The 21,712-nt window shown below is 46.4% G+C and overlaps 1 protein-coding gene across 1 annotated transcript in view; it reads left to right on the forward strand.

Annotated features, from left to right (window-relative positions):
• The first annotated feature begins 9,495 nt into the window (after positions 1 to 9,495).
• Positions 9,496 to 21,712, forward strand: part of TEX261 (testis expressed 261) — a 58,681-nt gene continuing 46,464 nt past the window's right edge. Inside the window, exon 1 of the mRNA XM_085642706.1 lies at positions 9,496 to 9,703. Coding sequence (XP_085498832.1) covers positions 9,634 to 9,703 — 70 coding nt within the window. The 5' untranslated portion in view covers positions 9,496 to 9,633. The remainder of the gene's footprint in view (positions 9,704 to 21,712) is intronic.

Below are 21,712 nucleotides of genomic sequence, written 5' to 3' on the forward strand. Positions count from 1 at the left end.
TTCCATTGTGCGTCTATGTACCTTCCATGTACTTGGATCTGTGTGTCTGTTACTTTTCTCCTGAAAAAGCATATCCAATGCACTACCCTATTTCTCACCCTGTACCTCTATCAATATCTTTAATCTACATATACTTAACTCCTTTATGCATCTATATACTTTCAATGTACTTATGGATCTATATATATTTATCACTTTCTTCTAATTTAGCATTTTCAATGCACTACCCTATTTCTCAGCCTATACTTCTCTCAATATATCTTCTAGCCCAACTTTTTGAGCCATCTCAAACTTCTTTCTACTACTCTTTCCAATGCACTACTCTATCGCTCACCCTATACATCTATCAATATATCCTCTACTTTCACTCTCTCATTCATCCCAAACCCCATACCAGTACCAAGATTCCCAAAATAACCCTTTCTAGACTCTCTCCTACTCTACCCCTCCTTGCATCATCTGACACCTCTTTTACTATACCGATCCCCCAAAACAAACCTTTCTAAACTCTTCCCTCTGACTCTTCCCCTCCAAGACCCCTTTTTACTCATCCAAAAGCCTACTCCTACTGCTAAGACCTAAAAAAAAAAAGAAAACAAAATCAAAATCCTTCACGCTTCTATCCCTCCACTATCCTTTTCAATCAAAATAACAGACTAACATGTTCACTTCTCAAATGCCATATTCCACTATACTAATTCACCACTAATCCTTTATGGGTTCCAGAGTAGCGTGCTACTCGCCAATAAAGCGTTTCAACACCCCATCAGAGTTACAAGCGCTATATAAATGCAAACCTTTTTCCCTTTTCTACCCCTCCCCAACCCTTCTCAATCCAAATAACTGACTAACATATCCACCACTCAAATTACTTTCATGCTTCACCATAGTAATTCAACACTAATCCTTATGGGTTCGGAGTAGCGTGCTACTCGCCAAAAAAGCACTTCAAAACCCCATAAGGGGTAGCAAGCGCTATATAAATACAAACCTCTTTCCCTATTCTATCCCGCCACCTACCCTTCTCTATCCAAATAACTGAATAACATATCCACTACTCAAATTCCTTCATATTTCACTATACTAATTTTCAACAACAATCCTTTATGGTTTCCGGAGTAGCGTGCTACTCGCCAGAAAATCGCTTCAACACCCATCAGGGGTAACAGGTTAATATGTTAATAATTTCTTGTAGAGCGCACGTTCACCGGGACGTTTCATGGCGCTAGTGTGTGCCGGGACCAAGCAGGAGCTACTCGTGGGCCTGTGTGAATAGCCATGTTTTAAGCATTTTCCTAAAGCTTGGGAGGTTGTTGCAGGAACGGATTTCCAACGGAAGGGAATTCCATAGTCTGGGAGCCAGAGTCACAAACCTGCGTCCGCCTTGGCGTTGAAGCTTAAAAGACGGGGCGGCCAGCAGTTGGAGGTTGGCGGAACGGAGGTTGCGGGAGGGAATGTACCTAGGAAGAAGGCATTTGATGAATTTGGGGCTGCAGCCATGGAGGGACTTAAAGATGATGCAGACCGTCTTAAATGCAGTACGTTGGGGGATGGGGAGCCAGTGGAGTTTTTTTAGCAGGGGTCTAGCAGATTGCCATAGTGGTTGCTGATGGATCAATCTGGCTGCCTGGTTCTGGACCAGTTGGAGGCGTTTGCTGAGGAAGAGTGGAAGGCCCAGGTATATAGAGTTGGCATAGTCCAGGCATGACAGTACCAGGGCTACTACAACCTGAATCAAGGCTGAGTGGATGAACATGCGATTGATCTTCCTGATCCTGCGGAGCTGGAAGAAGCAGGAGGACACCACCGTGCCTACCTGGGTCTTTAGAGATAGATCATTATTGATGATCACCCCTAGGCTTTTTACCGAGGAGGATGGGATGGGGGGAGCTCCAAGTTCTGTAGGCCAATAGTGTGGGCCCCAGAGGATTTGGCTGTTCCCGTTCAGGACTAGCTCGGTCTTGTTCAGCTTCAGATGGTTTTGGTCCATCCACTGCCGAATATGAAGCATGGTACCCTGGAAATCCCGAATTGATTCAGGGGCGTTGTCTATTGTGAAGATCAACTGGAGATCATCTGCATAGTTAAAGGTGATAGTTTTACGTTCCTTCAAGGACTGAATCAAGGGTATCAGATACAGGTTGAACAGCAAGGGGGACAGCGACGATCCCTGAGGGACCCCACATGTTGTGGGTAGCTTAGGAGCAGTGAAGGGGGCTAAGCGTACCGCTTGAGTGCGGTTGCTGAGGAAGAACCTGATCCAACTGTGGGCCGAGTCGCGGATGCTGGCCTGTTTGACACGGTCCATTAAGATGACATGGTCGACCGTGTCAAACGCGGCCGAGAGGTCCAGAAGGACCAAGGCCTGAGGGATTCCTTTATCAGCATTACCTCGTAAGGCATCCAGTTTTGCGAGAGTTACTGTCTCTGTGGAGTGAGCAAGGCGGAACCCTGCTTGGTGGGGGTCTAAGTAGTCAGACTGCTCGACAAACTTAGACAGACACGTTGCTACATGAGCTTCAAGGACCTTCGCCAAATAGGGCAGCAGAGAAATGGGTCTGTAGTTAGAGAGATTTTGGGGGTCTGCTCCTTTATTTTTAGGAGGGGGACTACGACTGCATCATTGAAAGGTTTGGGAACCCTACCCTGAGATAGGGATTCGTTTAGGAAGGTCAGGATAGGGGGAGAAAAGGCCGAAAATGCGTCCTTTAAGATGTGCGGGGGACAGCAGTCCTTGGTGAACCAGATTTTACCCTGGCCAGTAGAGCCTGCAGAGATTGAGCATTTACAGGTGCTATATGAATGCAAACCTTTCCTCCCCTTCTATCCCTCCGCTATCCTTCTCACTCCAAATAACTGACTAATAGCCACCACTCAAATTACTTTCATATTTCACCATACTAATTCACCACTAATCCTTTATGGGTTTCCGGAGTAGCATGCTTCATCACCCCATCAGGGGTAACAAAAGGTATATAAATACAAACCTTTTTTTTTCTCCTCTTCAATCCTTCTGCTATCCTTCCGAATCCAAATAACTGACTAACCTATCCACCACTTAAAATGTACTTGCATGTTTCACTATACTAATTCAACACTAATCCTTTATGGGTCCTGGAGTAGCGTGCTACTCGCCGAAAAAGCGCTTTGACGCCTCATCAGGGGCAGTAAGCGCTATATAAATGCAATTACAATACAATTACAATACACTCACATGACGGAGTGTCACAGTGAGTCAGTGTTGAAAAATAGCAATGGCTACTACCGAGTGAGACTCGCCCTCTTTACACATAGGAGGACCCGCACGCCGAGCAGGTAGGTGGCAGACTCAAGTGTGTCAGCTTTAGAACTGTGCTAAGTCGCAGCTGTTCGCACAGCATGTTTGTTAAGTGACTCAGTCAGACTGAATAATGTGATAGACACTCAAGTCTGTTGACCAGAGGCAGGCCCTGTCCCAGTCCGGACCACCACTAGAGTGATGGAGTCTAACAGGCAACCTGGCATCTCCGAATGCATGCCGTGGCTGGCGAGGAGTTGTCGACTCGACTCCTGGGGGAGGGCGGCTGCAGCTGAGCCCATGGAGCGAGGAGTCTGAAGGCAGCAGCACACATGGAGAGATGGAGAGAGAGCGAGAAGGGGGCAGCATCACCCAGAGGGAGTCAATAACCAGCACCCTTGCATTGTGGTTGCACCACACCTCTGTTTCCAAGGATGTAGCTGTCGCCCCCTCTCTAGCCAGGCTAGCAGCAGACAGAGGATGATGGCAGTGTTGGATCATCTCACACACACCTCCGAAGATGCCATGGCAAGTTCAGACAGTGAGGATGGCTTCCGGGAGCTGACAGTGCCGGCAGCAGGTACAGGAATCCGCCCCCTTACCTTCAAACTTAATCTCATTCCACGTGGGCCCAGAGTAGCTTCCCCGGGTCGGTGCAGAGGTGCAGGAGTCTTGCTCCTCTCGGCAGGTAAAAGAGGTCACTCTTTGTCGAACAAGTTAGGGATTATCCACATGCCACCCTGCATGCAGTCAGCAGGTAATGAACCCCACACTCCTCCACTGGGAGTGAAGGGGTCTGCACTAAGCACCTAACCCCACAAATGGCATGCTGCCCTGCCGGTGCTTCACAGCAGGTAAACAGCAGTGTTCTGCAGTGCCACAGCAAGTAAGGCACGATGCACAAACCTGCCTACACCACCAGTAGTAATCTCTTCCCCACACCCACCTAAAACACCAGAGAAAACCCTACACTTGCCCCGTCTCCACCCAGTGTCCCTGCTTCCATGCTTCCCTTCAGCATAGGAGTGCCTGAGCACACCCCCTGCACAGGAGGCTGCTGCAGGTGAGTGCGGCCTACACATAAACAAGATAGAATCTGAGCCCTGGGGAGCAGTCACTAGGGGCTGCAACTTCCCCAGAGCCTCTGTTCATGCCTGCCGAGCGGAGTGAATCTGGCCCCTAGCATGAACTTGATACCTTGTTATGGTAATGAGGAGCAGTAATGGTGCTGGTCCAACTTTCAGTGCAGTCTAACACAGCTCAAACTACTAGCGCCCTTTTTCATAGCCCTCCTATACTTAATGAGGTGGGAAGCCAAACGATCTGCCTTCCCATCCTTGTCCCATGAGCTTATGGATCATCTCTTAGGGGGAACTACATCTAGGTCCCCTTTGGAACCCTGCCCCCAGAAGACTATGAAATTAGGAAGGGAGATGATTGTCCTTCACCTAACGACCACGCTTAACTTGGCCATTTCATTGGGGCAGTGCCCACTCAACTGGAAAACAGCAGTGGTTAAACCATTGTTATAAAAAAAACAACCTGGACCCCTCAGAATTCAAAAATTATCGGCCAATTTCATTGCTACCAGTCCCAGTAAAGATCTTAGAGAAGCATCTAAATACCCACCTTAACACCTACTTAGAGCACCATCACCTGCTTGATGGCTCACTGTATGGTTTCAGGAGTGGCCACAACTCTGAGACTGCCCTAACATCCGCACTAAATAATATACGTATTCAAATAGACGCTGGGAATACTTCTCTACTAATTATCTTAGATTTTTCTGCGGCCTTCGATACCATCTCGCCAACAAGGCTGGACAGCCGTCTTAACGAATTTGGAGCTTTTGTCCTCATTTCTCACAGATAGGTCTCAAAAAGTAAAATTGGACCAATTTTACTCTGATTCCACTCACACCTTCTGTGGGGTGCACAGGGCTCCTCATTGAGTCCTAAATAATTCAACATCTATGTCGCTCCATTGGCCTTTTGGGCTGGAGGCTTTGTCCTATGCGGATGACACACAAATAATTGTGTCAATTACCAACAGCATTGAGGCTTCTGCAGCTAATTTTAAAAGCTGCATGTAAGCCATCGCCGCTTGGATGGCAGACAACTACCTACGACTCATTGGGGACCAAATGGAAGTCCTGATTTTTGGCAGTCAACTATCCATATGGTCCCGTCCCAGTCTTTGTTGCCTGAAATGCTCGGCCCATGCCCCTGTCCTGCTGTATCTGCAAAGAATCTTGGTGTAATAGTAGACAGCTCACTCTCTTTTGACCCTCAGATAAATAGAACAGCGTTCACCTGTTTTGGCATTATCAGGATCTTGAGGAAGATCTTTCCATGTCTTTCTCTCTCTTCTCGAAAGCAGGCAGTTGTTGCCCTGGTCTTGTCCAGGTTCGATTATTGTAATGCCCTCTATCTGGACATCAACAAGGGATCTATTCATAAACTGCAACTTGTACTGAATGCAGCAGCAAAACTTGTGATGGATTTTCCTAAATTCCACCGAGTCTCTGGAGCAATTCGTAAATTACATTGGCTTCCTCTAGAAAAGAGAATTCTGTTCAAGGCCCTATGTCTTGTTGTTGCAAAGACATCCTTTGCCCTGGGCACCCCCCAACTTTTTCCTTAATGGTACTGGTGGTAACTGACTCTAACTGACCCTGGGCTCTGCCTAACTAGGCCCAGGGCCAGTGCTATGCTGAAAGAGACACATTTAGAATACAGTGAAAACACTTACATACACTAGGGTACCCTACGGTTTGGGGTACCACTGTGGTTGGCATGACCTACCCTATCAGACCCTATTAAATATTAGGCAGGAAGATTAAAACTACCTAGGAGTCCCTAACCCACAATAGGGCATGGCAGTTTGAAGACCAGTAGCTTTTCTGCAATTGCATGTGTGCACTGCTGAGGCCTGGGATCAGTTTAAAAGTAGCCCTGGGTGGCAGGACTGCTTTTAAAAAGTAAATTGTGCTCAAACTCGACATTGGGGTTTGGGGCACTTAAAAATAGATAACCTACAATGTTTTGGCATATTAGAAACCCCAGGGTCTCCCCTAGGTGTCGCAGGGGTGGGAGGTCAGGTAGTTATAAGGTAGACCCTTATAAAATGAGTTTTATATGCCCTGGGTTAAGTGAAATTTCAAATTTCACTCCCCACGTTGTGATAAAGTGCTGCCCAAATTCGACTCTGATGCTAGGAGCCCTGTGGAGGGAAGATCTGCAATATTTCTACAGATTCAGGACCCCTAAAGTATCCCCTAGTTGTCCCATGGGGTGGGGGTCCTGTAGATATAAGCCAAGTACTTATAAAATATGTTTTTGTAAGTCCTGGTGCTGGAAATATGGCCCAAGTCATTTTTCCCATTGCAAATCTCCTACTACATGGGTTAGCATGGTAGGAAGTTATTAACTAATGACTCTTGATGGGAGAGGGCTAGAAGGATTTGTAATGGTTTTGTCCAAGTGGATTGTGGGAACTGAAGTCCTCAACTTTTAAGAACCATCTTGGAGCTTCCAGACCCTTGGAGTGAGTTTGAGACACTTTGGGACCCCTTGAGGAACTTCAGGAAGAAGTTCAAGAAGTTTAGAGAACTTTGGAGCAACTTTGAAAAAAGCTCCATAGAAGGACCGACTCGACCTGGCCAGCCAAGCCGCCTGCCTTCAACCGCGAGCCGGCCAAGCTATTCAGGTTCGTCCCGCTGAAAGCTCCGTATGTCCAACTTCCAGAGTTTGACTGGGAGTAGAAGAAATCCAAGGCCGGCGAACCCTCACCAAATCCGGCCTGGTGAAAAGCATCGACGGACCCAGTGAGAAAAGCTCCGTAAAAGTTTCTGTCTGAACGAAGAAAAGGTGACCCGGAGCAACCACGAAAGCCAAGCCGCCTGCCTTCAACCGCGTGTCGGCCTGGATCCTGGGTTTGCTCCGCTGGAACGCTCCAGAGGTCGGACTTCCATAAGTTTGACCGGGAGCTAATCGCAAGGCAATCCGGCGAACCCTCACTGAATCCTGACTGGCTGAGAACTTTGAGGGACCCCAGGAAGAAAAGCTCCAGAAAAGTTTCTAAGTCCGAACATAAAAACTGTGACCGGGACCTACTCTGAGTGGTAGCCGCCCAGGACTCCATCTCAGTCGGCCTGAATCTTTGACTTTGAGCCGGTCTATCGTGACCAGATATCCCAATAAGGCGCTATATGTTTCGAAGTGCTATATAATGCTAAATCTTTGAAAATTCATATCTCCGGTTCCTACATTGGATTTTTGTTGTTTTGGTGTCATTTTAAAGATAAAAATATTATTGCCAGGGCAGACATACATTTGCCCCTACCAATAATCCAGTTTCCAACACTTGTCAATAGGGCTCTTCATAATTCTGGTCCCGAAGGCATCAAAAAAAGTTTCCAACGGTATGTCCCTTCCAAACAATTGTGGTCTTCCAACAGAAACTGGCTGGTAGTCCCTAGGTTCAGGAGGGCCAGGTGGGGGGGAAGAACCTTCTCCGTTGCCCCCTTCAAGCTCTGGAACACTCTCTCTCAACGCTCTATTGTCAAGAGCTGCATCCACTTTTTTCCAAGTCCTTAAAAACATGGTTCTTCGTACTCTAACAGCTAAATCTCTTCCCTCCCACTTAAGACTCTGTCCCTAGGGCCTTGACGCCTTTAGGCAAAGTTTGCGCTCTACAAAACTATTATTCATTCATTCAGCCAGCAGCGATATTACTTAAGAGCCCGGTGTTTGTAGTAGCTCTGTAACAGTTACAGCCTGTTGGTGTGATCTGGTGCTGCAGGGTAAGGCAGGTAGTCGTGCGCCAACTAGGCCAGACACCGCTCAGCTGCACTGCTCAGTAATCATTTTTATTAGAGTTGACTAAGCAGTACTCTCTGAAATAAACAACGTCCTGGCTGGCTATTATGTGTGCACCTCTCTCTCCTGAGGCTTGCCAATGCCCGTTCTGCTGTCTGCGGCGGCTCGCGAGTACTAGGTTGGTGCCCTTCCATTTCTGGTGCTTTGGAGTAGTTTTCAGATCTTCTTAGTTTCTTGTTGCTGAAGTGGGTGTAATTTCTGATATTTATATGCTGCCTTCATCTTTATTGCTTCATTTTGCTCGCGAGAAAGTGTCACTCATAGTTGTTGCAATGTCACTCATAATTACACTGAAATTATGAAAATGTTAAACATAGCAATCTGAAACCTTGGCAGCTAAGCTTACACCACCAGTAGCAAGTACTGGTTGAGGGTTCACTCTCCTTTGATTAATAAACATACACCAAGGCACACAAGACCAGGCCCTTCGACAGAAGTCCACCGAGTAACTGGGCTTTTGCATGCAGGAATGAAGAAGAGGCGGGAGACTAGCCTTGAAATCAGTAGTCTCCCGTCTGAATCGGCAGGGTTGGCATGCCGGGATATATATTTTTTTTGTAAAATCAAAAGGTTCTGCTTCGGCACCATTACAAACACCAGACTTAAACAAGCATTGGCATAGCCAATAGGTCTCGCCTTTTGGACCTTATAAGTGTTTAGCCATGCAACAGTTGCATAACTAAATACTTATAAGGTCCCAAAAGCGAGACCTATTGGCTATGCCAAGCGGCCGTACGGCCGCGAAAGTGATCGCGATCAAACATTAAAGCGGCCGAGAAAGTGAAAGTAATCTCAGTCGAGCGCGCGCGCGCCCGCGCACATGCACTGTAGCTCTAGGCTGGCCTGGTAGCACTTTTTGGAGCCCTCTCCATAAGTCTCGCCAGACCAGCGCATGCGCTGGGTCAGGCGAGACCTAAAAATAAGCATGCTACTTACATACTTCATTACAGTTCAAAGACATTTTTTTTAAAACTGTCACGTGAGTTAATAATCTGATTAGCTTGTTAGAAGTAGAATGTATACATGCAATATTGTGTACGTGTATTCCAACTAAAAACAAAGTTTTCAAAATAAAAAACAATTTCATGAAAAAATTTGAATTGCTTGTACAAGTGAAAATGTAACATTATCGCGTTAGGCAAGCTAGTTCCCTAAATTTATAATTCAGACATATGAGTTTGACCTATGACTACCCCCGGACTGCTGGGGCTACAGGGACGGTGTCTTTCTTCTATGAGGACACTTCAGAGGCTACAGTCCTGCTTGTCTAGCCTCCCGCCTGCAGGTGGCGTTGTGGCTTCTCACGGAGCTTTAACGGCGCTTGTCTGGCTCCGGAAGACGCAGCAGCGGCTCTCTGGTTCCGGTGCAAGTTGCACAGCACCGCAGCGGGAGCCCGTTGGCCGCTTCCAGCTTTGCACGGCGGGGGCTGGGGAGGGCGCCCCGGGGCAGGCGCCCTAAGCCTCTCCCGGCTGCAGCATGTGGTTCATCTACCTGCTTAGCTGGCTGTCCCTGCTCATACAGGTGGCCTTCGTGACGCTGGCGATCGGTGAGTGCCCAGGTTCTAAGGGGTCTTGTTCCCCCTCTCTTGGGTTCAGGGAGTATTGTGCCCCATGCTTGCCCCAACCCTATTATGGCTTCCCCCCACCCCCTAATTTAAAATCAACCCATTACTGCCCTCCTTTTTTTAAACCTCAGCCTCCTCTCCTTTATTGGCGTCCATGTAACTATAGGCAATTTTGTGGGTTTTTTTAAGTCTTTTTGGGGGTCGTTGGAAACCTTTCGACCCCTAAAGTTTGTATTCTTTAAAAGCTCTTTATTAGGCATTAGAAACACCCCTTTACTTTATTTTGAAGATTACTATCTATTTACCCTCTCATGATGACGTTTCTCATGTTCACTTAGTTATGTTTTTGCTTCCCGTTGTCGAACTTATAGTCCTGAATTTGTAATGGGACAAACGGGACTGCAAGTCCCAGAATGCAACGTTAGAATTTGGACTGGGCGAACTACTCATGGATGCCCCTGGAAAACTTGAAGTTCTGCTTCCTTGCTGACCTGGCCTCCTGCCCACCGCAGACAGTGGCGTCGTTACCACAACTTTCAAAGTTTGGTTAGACTCCAAAGGACATAAGAAGACAGGCATGGCATGGGGTAGGGTAAGGCGGCCTATATCCTGCGCCTTACCCCGCACTTTTCTTGTCCTATAATTCTTTCTAATTTTCTAGTGGGCTTTTTTTTAATCGCCGCTCTCTGATGCCGGAGGTGTCCGCACCCTTTCTACATTTTCCCTGATACTAACACTGCCTTCAATTGAGTTTACATAGCCGAAGAATTCCAGTTGCTACCCTACTTTCGCTTTCTTTGAGCTCCAGCCCACCCTTGGTAACTATTGGGTAGAGCTGCGGCCTGCCCCTAATGGCACAAGTTTCGTCTTCCTTGGTTAACTCTGTGGTGGGCGATGTTTCATGTGATTTCATCGGTTTTCTAGTGCTTTAAACGGCCAGTGACGTGACAGTTCATGCCTTCTCTAATCACGGAAACGCACAATCGGGGGCGGGCATAGGCTCGCACGCCTTCCTTTTCTGTAGACGTGGATGTTATCCCTCAGGCTCTGGTGGGGGAGGAGTTGTAGATGAACAGCACACCCTAGAGCAGGGCCCGGCAGCAGTCAGCCTCGTCTATTGTGGTTCACTTGCAGTAGTGTGCTAAATGCTCTCCCCAAATAAAAGGCACCCTTCTGCAATATCGTACTATAGCTTGTGGGAAAGAGATCGCCGCTTTCTTTTAAAATGCACTGTTAATGTGTCCCATCAGACGGACACTGCGAAGTATGTTTTTACAAAGGGCATAGTTAATTCCTCGTAGTGCCTAAAGAAAATATATGACCTCCTGTTGCCGACAGCAGGTTAGGGCGGCTTTCTCTAGAAATAGATAACACATAGGCACCTGTAAGGTGTATTACGAGAGCCTTTAATCAACCAGAACCAAAAATCCAAGTTACTCGATCTCAGCAGCCGGGAAGTAGGTAACCGGGTTCTGTTTTGAACTCTTATGCAGGCCATACCGTGCTGCCGCTAATGTTAAGAAATGCCAATGTAAGCTCTATTTTCTACGTATTTAATGTAATCCATTAACTGTAATCTGTGGATCCTTCGGCGATCCCAGAATCACAGGTACGTTCACCTGTGAGCTTTTTATCAATCTAATGTTTAAACTTGGTACCGTTGCTGTCGCTTATAGTAACATACGCTTCCTTAACTACTAAGGAACCCCAAGACTGTCAGTAGATACTATATACAAGCAACTTAGTTATTGTTAGGTCTCACTTAGGGCCACCAGATTTTGAAAAACAAAAACTGGCATATTCCACATACATAGAAGTAGGACCATCATTTTCCATCGACTGACGGCCTTACATGCTTGACAGGTCTGATCCAGCATAGGAAAAAGAGACAGTATGGCGCTAGGGGCAATTAAATACAACTTGTATGCTCAGTATTATCTGTGTTAGCTAGTTTGCGTTCTAATCAGGGCTAAAAAAAGAATTCTGCAACGAAATACATTAAACTCTTTTCTCATTAACTATAGTGACAACACTTATGGTCATAGAAGGGGCTGCAACACTTGTGCATTCTGTAAACCTGTAAGACAGACTATGTGAGAACGGCAAATAAGATCAGCGTTTTACAGATTGCACAATTTGGTCCATTTAATTAAGCTTTAGACATTAGAGTTCTGAAGTTGCCCCATGATTAGGTCATTAGCCTGGTTGCAATCTGGAACTTGTTGTTTTGAATCTATAAAGGTACAAAGACAACTGAAAGCACACTATAAAGCAGTACTTCAGAAGAGAAATGTGACTGCGATAGAAGAGAAGGTGGTGGAGAGATGCACAAGGATCCATAAAAATATTTGCCTTTGCTACAATATGAAACCAAAATTCCATATAAGAGGACCTCTCATTAAAACACGGTATGATATTAAAGTTGTGCCCTCTTCTGTTAATCAAGCGCAAGGTAATGCAAACAAGTGTTTTCAATAAATAACCCCATCCTACACCCCACATGTTGTAATGATGCTGGGAGGAAAGCCCTTGATGTTGGGTGTAAGCTGAAGACCTTTTCAGAAGCTGACTTGCCTCTTTAACACCCTGCTGAGCTGTTTCTTTGAGACAGTACGGCACAGCAGAGGAGTCTTTAATAAAACTAAAATGATTATCTTCTGTCCACTCACTGACTTAACACGAGGGCTGGTGGAAATGTGAGCCTGCACTCGATATTTGAAATCTAATGTGCACGCTTACCCAACCCTCTCCCCAAAACTGGGCCATTTATTAGTTATAAGTAAAACAGTCTGGCTGCCAGGGCAAATGACGAAAAATCAGGACTTTCTTGGAAATCGGGGCATTTTGTCACGCTAGGCTACAGACATCGTAAACCGTGTTCGAAAGAGCCATTGTGGACAATACCACAACATACAATGGGAGTTGTGTAACCCCATTCTTTATCCTTGGTTGGCTGTCTTGCCATGGGAGTGCATGATTTTCTTGCTGTTTCCCATCTTCATATCCCTACTCGCGGAGTTCCTCTTCCACCCAATAACCTCGGCTCAAGAGCTTTTTTTTTTTTTTATTTAACCCCCCCCCCCCCCCCCCCCCCCCACGTGAGAGAGTTCTGCTTTTAAAAGTTTTTAAGAGGGGTGTGTGGATGTGGAGGCAAGTGTTCTGATGTAATCCAAACTTAGTCCAGAGGTAGACATGTAGTAGGTTGCAAGTAAGAGGTTTATTACTCTTGGTACAGGTCAGATCTAGATAAGTAGACGGTATAAAGTTGAGCCCCACCAGGAGCAGCATCCTTGCTGCTCAGCCCACACAATCCAACAGTCTCTCTCCACTCCACAGGCATTCCAGCATTCCACCACCTCATCAGGTATTCTAACATTCCACACACACATCACATTCATACTGGCTGAGCAGCTGGGAACAGGTATCTAAGGGAAAGGATGTAAAGCAACATTACAAGTTACAACACATCTCCTTCACTTAGGGAAAACAATCATTTTTATAACAATATACAATGGAAGTACACACCATTTGATAACATCAATATGAAAGAAATATACAATTTACAAATAACAAATTGCAAATTTGAAAGAACTCAGGATAGGAGGATATCCACTTTCCAACAATACTGAATAAAAATAGAAAGTACACAATGGTAATATTATGCAGGTCTAGGAGAATGGAGAACACCACCAAGTTGTAACTCCCTCATCACTCTCACCCTTCTGCACACCACACATAGCTCACCTGACAGAGCAAGAAGTCTCCGGTGAAAACACAGCACAGCCCTTCAGCACAGGGTACACAACACCTCAACGCACCCCTCGGTAAAACAACAGTACAGGGTACACGACACTTGAAAACTCAGCACGGTACACGACCCTTCAGCACAGGGTACATGACCCTAGAACACACACCCCCAGGTAAAAACAACAGTACAGGGTACACGACCCCTTAGAACACACACCCCCAGGTAAAAACAGTACAGGGTACACGACCCCTCAAAACACCCCCAGGTAAAAACAGTACAGGGTACACGACCCCTCAAAACACCCCCAGGTAAAAACAGTACAGGGTACACAACCCTTAAACGTACACCAAGCTAAAATAACTTCACAGGGTACATGACCCTCGACAAAAAAGAATTCCGCAAAGGCAAAGCTACACACTTATAAGACCAGACACCCAATCATCGCACGATACACATAGGTTAGAAATTAATGATACTCACTAGATCAGCACAACATAGGCAGAACCGCACTCAGTAAGAATATGGCGTACAAGAGAGCAAACTAAGCACCCCACACAATAGCACGTAGCATAAGCAACAACACACCCAGCCAGAACATGGCATATTTGGCAGCAAACTCCACTAAATTGAACAAGGCACATGACTAAAACTTATATGCATGCTATACGTCAGCATTACCTAAGATAACACAATAGAGGTGAAAAACATTTACAGTTCTCAATATCATAGTTCTGTATTATCTCTGATGCAACTTTGGTAAGCGATATCTCACCCGACCCATTGCAGAAATAGCACCAAAATGACCTCACTGGGACTTTGACACGCACTTGCAGACGAGCAGCTCCAGACGGCCACAGCACTTCACTCCTCCAATCAGAGTAACGTTTTGCAGAAAATCAGAGCAGTGCACATGTTTCTTTTCCATTGCAGCGTAGAGCCCAGCGATGCACTCTGTACGAGTCACAGAGGAGCGGGTACATCTCGTAATATAGTTGTGCACATTTGAAGTAAAATAGTCTTCGTTGCGTGCAAATAGGTGTGCGAGTCACCGAGGCAAACAAGTGAGCAGCCTAACAAACAAGGATAGTTAGTTGCAATAGTTATTTCGCCATTGTAAAATAGCCACAAGCCATGTTGTAAGACTTCCCGAGGTTGGGAAGGATTCAAAATGGCCTCCACGTCAGAAGGAGTACGTAAGATTCAGTGGGAGATAGGGCTCGTATGAGCCAGTAAGGGCGTACTGATGATGCGGCACGTGGTAGTTACAGCTCCTCCCACCATGAGCTTCTGACTCAGACCTATAGTCCTGAGACAGCAGCTTGTGCAGCAAACGGACGAGTGCGCGTTCCCCCAACATCGTGGGACAGCACAACGTCGCGGGACAGCTCGCACTCAGAGATGCAAACTGACCATTGCTGAAGGGCTTCACACGACACCAGCGAGAACGGTAACTTGTGCGCGCCCCAGCAATTCTGTTAGTCTAGCAGCCCACGGCCCATTCAAATGCTGTATGGAATAACGACAAACTGCCCGCACTTCTCTGATTAATTTTTAAAGAGCACCTCACCACTCACCGTTAGCCACCTTGCTGATGTCCCAAACAGTCTGCCACTGGATGCCGCCACTGGCTCCTCCAAAGCGCCTCTCCAAGCACAGATTCTCGAAGTGCTTGTAGCAAGTCACACCGCGCCGAAGGCAAGCCCGTCTGCTCCCGCCGCGCACCGGCCTCGCACAGCGCCAGCCATACTGCTCGAAACAATGAGGGGGGTGACTGCGATAAGAGACTTAGCTACTCTAGTGAGGTTTTAAGACGGATTGGTAAGTCAGTAAATGATAGGATTAATATGCCCCACTGGGAGGGTACAGCTGGTACCAAGGCCGACTTCATTAGGAAAGAGGCTTTATTGATAGGGTTGCTTAATGTTAGATCTCTGCCAAAACACCAGGTGGAGATCCAACTGTTGCTTGAATTTCACCATCTAAATGTCTTGTTCATTACAGAAACCTGGACCCACTCAGGCCCGGAGGTAGAGTTAGGACTGGCATGCCCTCTGGGCTATACAATTTTTACATAAGCTCCGAAACAAAGGAAGAGGAGGTGGAGTGGGGATTATTTTTAGAGAAGCCCTGGATTTTATTCAGTTAGAGATAGATGAAGTAGAGGGCTTCGAACTTTTTGGTTTCTCACTTAAAGACCCTAAGGGTTGTGTATTGGCGGGTATTGTCTGCTACAGGCCGCCAGGAGCAGGGAGATCATCTCACCTGCAGGGTCTAATAGATATCATCTGCAACATGGCCATCACCCATTCTAATCTGTATATATTGGGTGATTTTAACCTATGGTGTAACGGAACGCTGGACTCTGGCTATTTCAATCTTATTCAGGCCTGTGAGAGCCTGGAATTATGTCAGGGAGTCAGTAAGGCCGTTCATATAGGAGGAAATATACTAGATCTAATTTTCTCCAAGGAACAGGCTCTGGGAGTGGTAGAGATCCTCCCGGTTGGCTGGTCCGATCACCACCTGGCCAAGTTTCAGATACTTGACCTCGGAAGAACACAGCCCGCCATTAGAGAGGCAAGGATGTTTAGGAGTAGAGACTGGAAGGGACTCCTTAAGAGAGAGACTAGTACCCTTCCCGTATTTTCCTTTAAGGACAACTTTAATAATAGAAGAACAGTGGAAGACAACTACATGGCTTTTTGTGTTCAGATTAAAAGTCTACTTGCCCAAATCGCTCCTGAAAAAAATTGTAAAAAGATAGGTAGATCGTCTGCCAGTTGGTATAATGATCATCTTAAATCCCTGAAATTGGGTTGTCGGCAGGCTGAGAGGAAATGGAGAAGAACTTACTTGGACGAGGGTAAGTCCGCCTGGAAGGTGCTATTCAGGGAATACAGGAAGGAAATTGACCTGGCCAAATCGGAATATTTTGCCAATATTATTCTAAATTAACAAAATAATTCTCGAACACTTTTTAAAATAGTGAAGGATATGACTGTCCCGGAATGTATACAATCTAAAATTCTGCCAGCCCAAGCTCTGTGTGACAGCTTAGCTGCTTTTTTCATGGAAAAAATAAGTAACATCATTGATGGATTAAGGAGAACTGACCCACCTAGTTGTGAAGACTCCATGTACAATTTCACAGAGGTACTGGAGCCGGGAAGGGCCAAAGGAACGGAGATGGGCCTAACGTCCATTTTGGACCACTTTGAGCCATTTTCGGAGGACACTTTATAGAATCGCAGGAAGTGTGTCTTCAGGGTCCCCTTAAGACCCCCTTCCTAATAAAATCTGGAGGGAGTTGGGCTCCGAACTTTTTCCTCTGTCAGATTTGCAATAGCTCTTTGGCCTCCAGGTCAGTGCCAGCTTGCTGGAAGAAAGCAGTGGTTACTCCACTTTTGAAAAAATCGACTCTGGACCCGACTTGTGCGGCTAACTATAGACCCATCTCTCTTCTTCCCTACCCGATAAAAATCATTGAACGACTGGTCAGCAAAAGCTTGTTTCAGTTCCTAGAATCCAATTCCAGGCTGGATGATGTCCAGTTTGGCTTTCGACCTGGCCATGGAACTGAGACTGCCCTAGTGACCGTACTGGATGATCTTCGTTTGCGGGCAGACATGGGGCAATCCGGTATTCTAATTTTACTTGGCCTGTCTGCCGCTTTCGATACGGTCAATCATGACATTTTGCTGACCAGGTTGGAAGAAGTCGGGGTGTCTGGTTTTGCTCTCGAATGGTTTCGCTCTTACCTCTCTGATAGGTGTCAGGCGGTCTCCCTTCTGCCGTATCAATCCAAGTTCTCTAATGTCCACCACAGCGTTCCACAGGGGTCAGCGATAAGCCCCATTCTTTTTAATGTCTATATGCGACCCCTGATTGAAATCATAAAGACGCATGGTGTGAGACTTGGGAACTATGCCGATGACACAAATTTTCTTTTCTTTAGAGGGAAATCAGTCGATTCCATTGACAGCCTTTCATGACTGTATGCGTGACACTGCCCACTGGCTAAGAGCAAATTCTCTTCAGTTTAATTCAGGCAAGACTGAGGTTTTATATTGCACTACCGGGAGGGTTCCTCCTCTGGCACCGGCTAAAGCTGTACGTAACTTGGGAGTCCTGCTCGACGCCACTCTAACTTTGGAGATGCACGTCAATAAGGTGGTAGGGACCTGTTTCTCTTTGATTAAAGCCCTGAAGAAAATGTTCCCGTTACTACCAGAGGCGGCCAGAGCGTTGGTCACTGGCGGTATTATCCTCAGTAGATTAGACTACTGTAACGCTCTATTGCTGGAAGCCCCCAAATTTCTGATTGAACGCCTTCAGAAAGTACAAACTATGGCAGCTAAACTGGCTGTGATGAAACCGCGGCGTTCATCAGGCTCGTTGGCCCTTGCAGAGCTTCATTGGCTACCGTTAACGCAAAGGATCCAATTTAAGTCCCTATGCTTGGTTTTTAAGGCCTTGCATGGCTTAGGACCCATACCCCTTCAAGAGACCTTTACGTGATATACACCTACAAGGTGTCTTTGTTCTGCCACTGCTTATTTGGTGAAAGTTCCAAAGATTCGAAAAGCCAAGTCAGGGGGTAGGGCCTTTAGCTTTGCTGCAGCTAAGCTCTGGAACGGCCTCCCTTTGGAACTCAGACAATCTCATGATCTTCTGCAGTTCAGAAGAAAGCTCAAAACATGGCTGTTTCCTAGATCTTATTAGCTCTCTTTGTTGTTCCATCTGTTCCATTTCCGTTCCCTCCGAGCCACCCGATAACGAACCATGTACTGTAGCGCAGAGATACCCGTTGGGTGACCGTTGCGCTTTATAAATACCGCATACAATACACCGCATCCGTAGGGCTTGTTACAAATACACCGCAAGCCTCTGTAGAGGAAGCCTGTTCAAATACACAGCCAGTTTCTGCAGATAAAGCCAGTTCATTAAATGTGCAATTACTCATTTAAATTTGTAGTAGCACAACAGAGTAAACAGGAATCCGGCATCAGGTTGTAGCCACAAGTTCATAAGATCCCTTGATGTAAGAAAGGTCAAATGCCCCGGGCAGGCTGTCCAGGTGGTAAAGGACACTGTTAGCGGGGGCGTTCTTTTTCTTCCAAGTTTCAAGCTTCTTTACCTCAAGTTTCCTTGTAGTTTTCAGTACAGTTCATTTTCATCTTCTTCTTTTAAATTTCAAGTATCTTCACCTCAGGTCTTTCAGTAGCTTCAGGTACACTTAGGGCCTCATGTAGGTAGCGAAATACCGGTCGGTAACGGCCGATTTTCGGTAATTTTACCGTTACCGACCGGTATTTTGTCTAATGGTATGTAGGGGGACAATTTTTGCTTTCGGAATTTACCGAATCGGTAAAATTACCGAATCGGTAATAATACCGAATCGGTAATGTTACCGAATCGGTAATGTTACCGATTCGGTAAATTCCGAAAGCAAAATCGAGATGTAGGGGGAGTGTGTGGGTGTGTTTTAGAGTCGGTATTTACCACCAACTTTTAGTTGGTGGTAAATAATTAATGTATGTATTCATGCATTTCTACCCGCGTAGCAGTGTGCAATGTGGCATACATACATGCCCTTAGGGCATGTATGTGTGCCACATGTGCACACATGGCCGAAACAGGGGTGCAACAGGGTGTCAATGTGACACCCTGCCACCCTTGTATGTGTTCCCCCCCATTACCGAATCGGTATTTACCGATTCGGTAATGAGGCATACCTTCCCATCAATGGGAAGGTATGCCTCATTACCGAATCGGTAAATACCGATTCGGTAATCACCGACTAGTAACGAATCGGTAATAATTACCGACTCATTACCTACATACGAGTTACCACTTCTTAAATACCGAGTCGGTACGGCTCGGTATTTAAGAAGTGGTAACTGGTACGCTACCTACATGAGGCCCTTAATCTTTAAGAACACGTAGGTTTTTGTTTCTCAAAATCGTCGCCATTGTCGCACTCCAAAAGAGGTCCAAAGGTAGCCATGTAGTAGGTTGCAAGTAAGAGGTTTATTAAGCTTGGTACAGGTCAGATCTAGATCATAAGTAGAAGGTATAAAGTTGAGCCCCACCAGGAGCAGCATCCTTGCTGCTCAACCCATACACTTCAACAGTCTCTCCACTCCACAGGAACTCCTGCGTTCCACCACCTCATCAGGCATTCTAACATTCCACACATCACATTCATACTGGCTGAGTAGCTGGGAACAGGTAATTAAGGGAAAGGATGTAAAGCAACATTACAATTTACAATTGGGGATTAAGTTAAGCTCTAGGATTGAGATGGCTTAAACTGAAGTTCTGTGTGGCACTGCAAGAGTTCTCACTGTCTGCTAGTTGTGCAAGAGGTCCATTTGTTGCTTTAAATGCGTCATATAACTCTACTATTCCTCCTTATTTTAAAGCAAATGAAAGAAAAGCCTATGGGTTCCTTGGGTGAGCTGTATGTGAACGATCGTTGGAGGGATGGTTACTGTGAACTGCGGGTGGGAGGAGGGGTAATCACAATCCCCTGGTAGATCACATTGCCACTGGTGTAATTGAGCTTAGGCAGGTTCTGTCATTGTAAATGGTAAGTAACGTCAGTGTATGAAGAGTAGGAAGGCAGTTTTCTGTGTCTGCCAAGTCCTAAACTGAGAGCCCAGAGCAGTTGGAGAAAACCACCCTTACGGTCCAAAATTTAGGCTAGAACATTGTTCTGCTTGGGTTGTTGGATCAGATAGAACCCGCTCAACAGAGCCTCTCTAACCCAGCCAGAACGTTACCCCCTCCCTAGGGCCTATTCACAATAAGTAACCACATATATATATATATATACCACCTAAGGACAGGGAATTCCTACTATATATACCAAGACCTCTTATAATACAAGTGGCGGCCTCGCGATCCTAGACGGACCCAGGACTTCCTACCCAGACGGCAGCCTTAGCCTCGCGGTCCCAAACGGACCCAGGACTTACTACCCAGACGGCAGCCTCAGCCTCGCGGTCTCAAACGGACCCAGGACTTCCTACCCAGACGGCAGCCTCAGCCTCGCGGTCTCAAACAGACCCAGGACTTCCTACCCAGACGGCAGCCCCAGCCTCGCGGTCTCAAACAGACCCAGGACTTCCTGCCCAGACGGCAGCCTCAGCCTCGCGGTCTCAAACAGACCCAGGACTTCCTGCCCAGACGGCAGCCTTAGCACGAGCTCATCCTATTATTACCATAATACACGACAGGGGAATCAGGGTTACCATGTATCAGATCACACAAAGACCACTAGTTGAGCACAACCTGTTCTTCAGTTCGAGGGGCTCCTTCCTCCCTCATTCAGTTACCACTTACCTGATCAGGATTAACATCTGTTCATGTCAAGTAACAGCTGACTAGAAGAATAGGCTACCCTCTCATGCAAGAGCACATGTTGGTTCACTATAACATCAGATCACACAAAGACTGACAAGAACACACAGCACATGTTGACTCACTACAAACTGAATACTTTATTTAGCCACTACATACACGCTCACAGGATACATATCATATACCACCTGCAAAGGAAAGTGAAAGATTAAGTTGTACACTCTAATAAAAAGGGGTTGACATCACCTTGGTCGTATGTAGCCTGCACTCAATGGTCATCTAGGTTTCCTTCCCGTCTGCGCCTCGGCTTCGCCTGGAAGTCACACCTCTGCAGTCACAGATCTACTCCCTTCTCTTTTCTCCGAGTCACTGGGACCTCTTCCTCATTGGCTACTCTCTTCTCTTTGGCTGCTGTGTTAGAAGAATATCTGTCTCTCGGTTTTCCTCCACCTTCAAGTTTATCATCTGTCTTCCCTGGAATAAATGGTAGCTTTACTGCTAACGGCCAGGTGCCGCCTACGGACTAAAAGCAAGTGCCAGTGTCTGCCTCAGACTTTCACTAATATAGATGTGCATTTTCTCATGGAAAATTCCAGCACGTAACCTGCCGCCCACTAAATTCCTGTACCTCCCCGTGCCAAGGACACGTTCCCAGCCGGCCGGCCTGATGTAGTGTCTTCGGCATGAAGAAGAATACAATCCTTCGATAAGGGCCGGCCTGAACCGGTTCTCTCCAAGCGAATAACACCTCCTAACTAAAACACTGCCTATGACCTAGAAGCTTCCCAAGCTGCCAGAGCAGGAGGAAAGATGGAGTCTCTCCCGTTTAAGGCCTACCAGGCCTGAATTCAGCACGGCTCCATGAAATACCCTCACTA

This window comes from Triturus cristatus, chromosome 2_2 (genome assembly GCF_964204655.1).
Source record: "Triturus cristatus chromosome 2_2, aTriCri1.1, whole genome shotgun sequence".
NCBI classification, from domain to species: domain Eukaryota; kingdom Metazoa; phylum Chordata; class Amphibia; order Caudata; family Salamandridae; genus Triturus; species Triturus cristatus.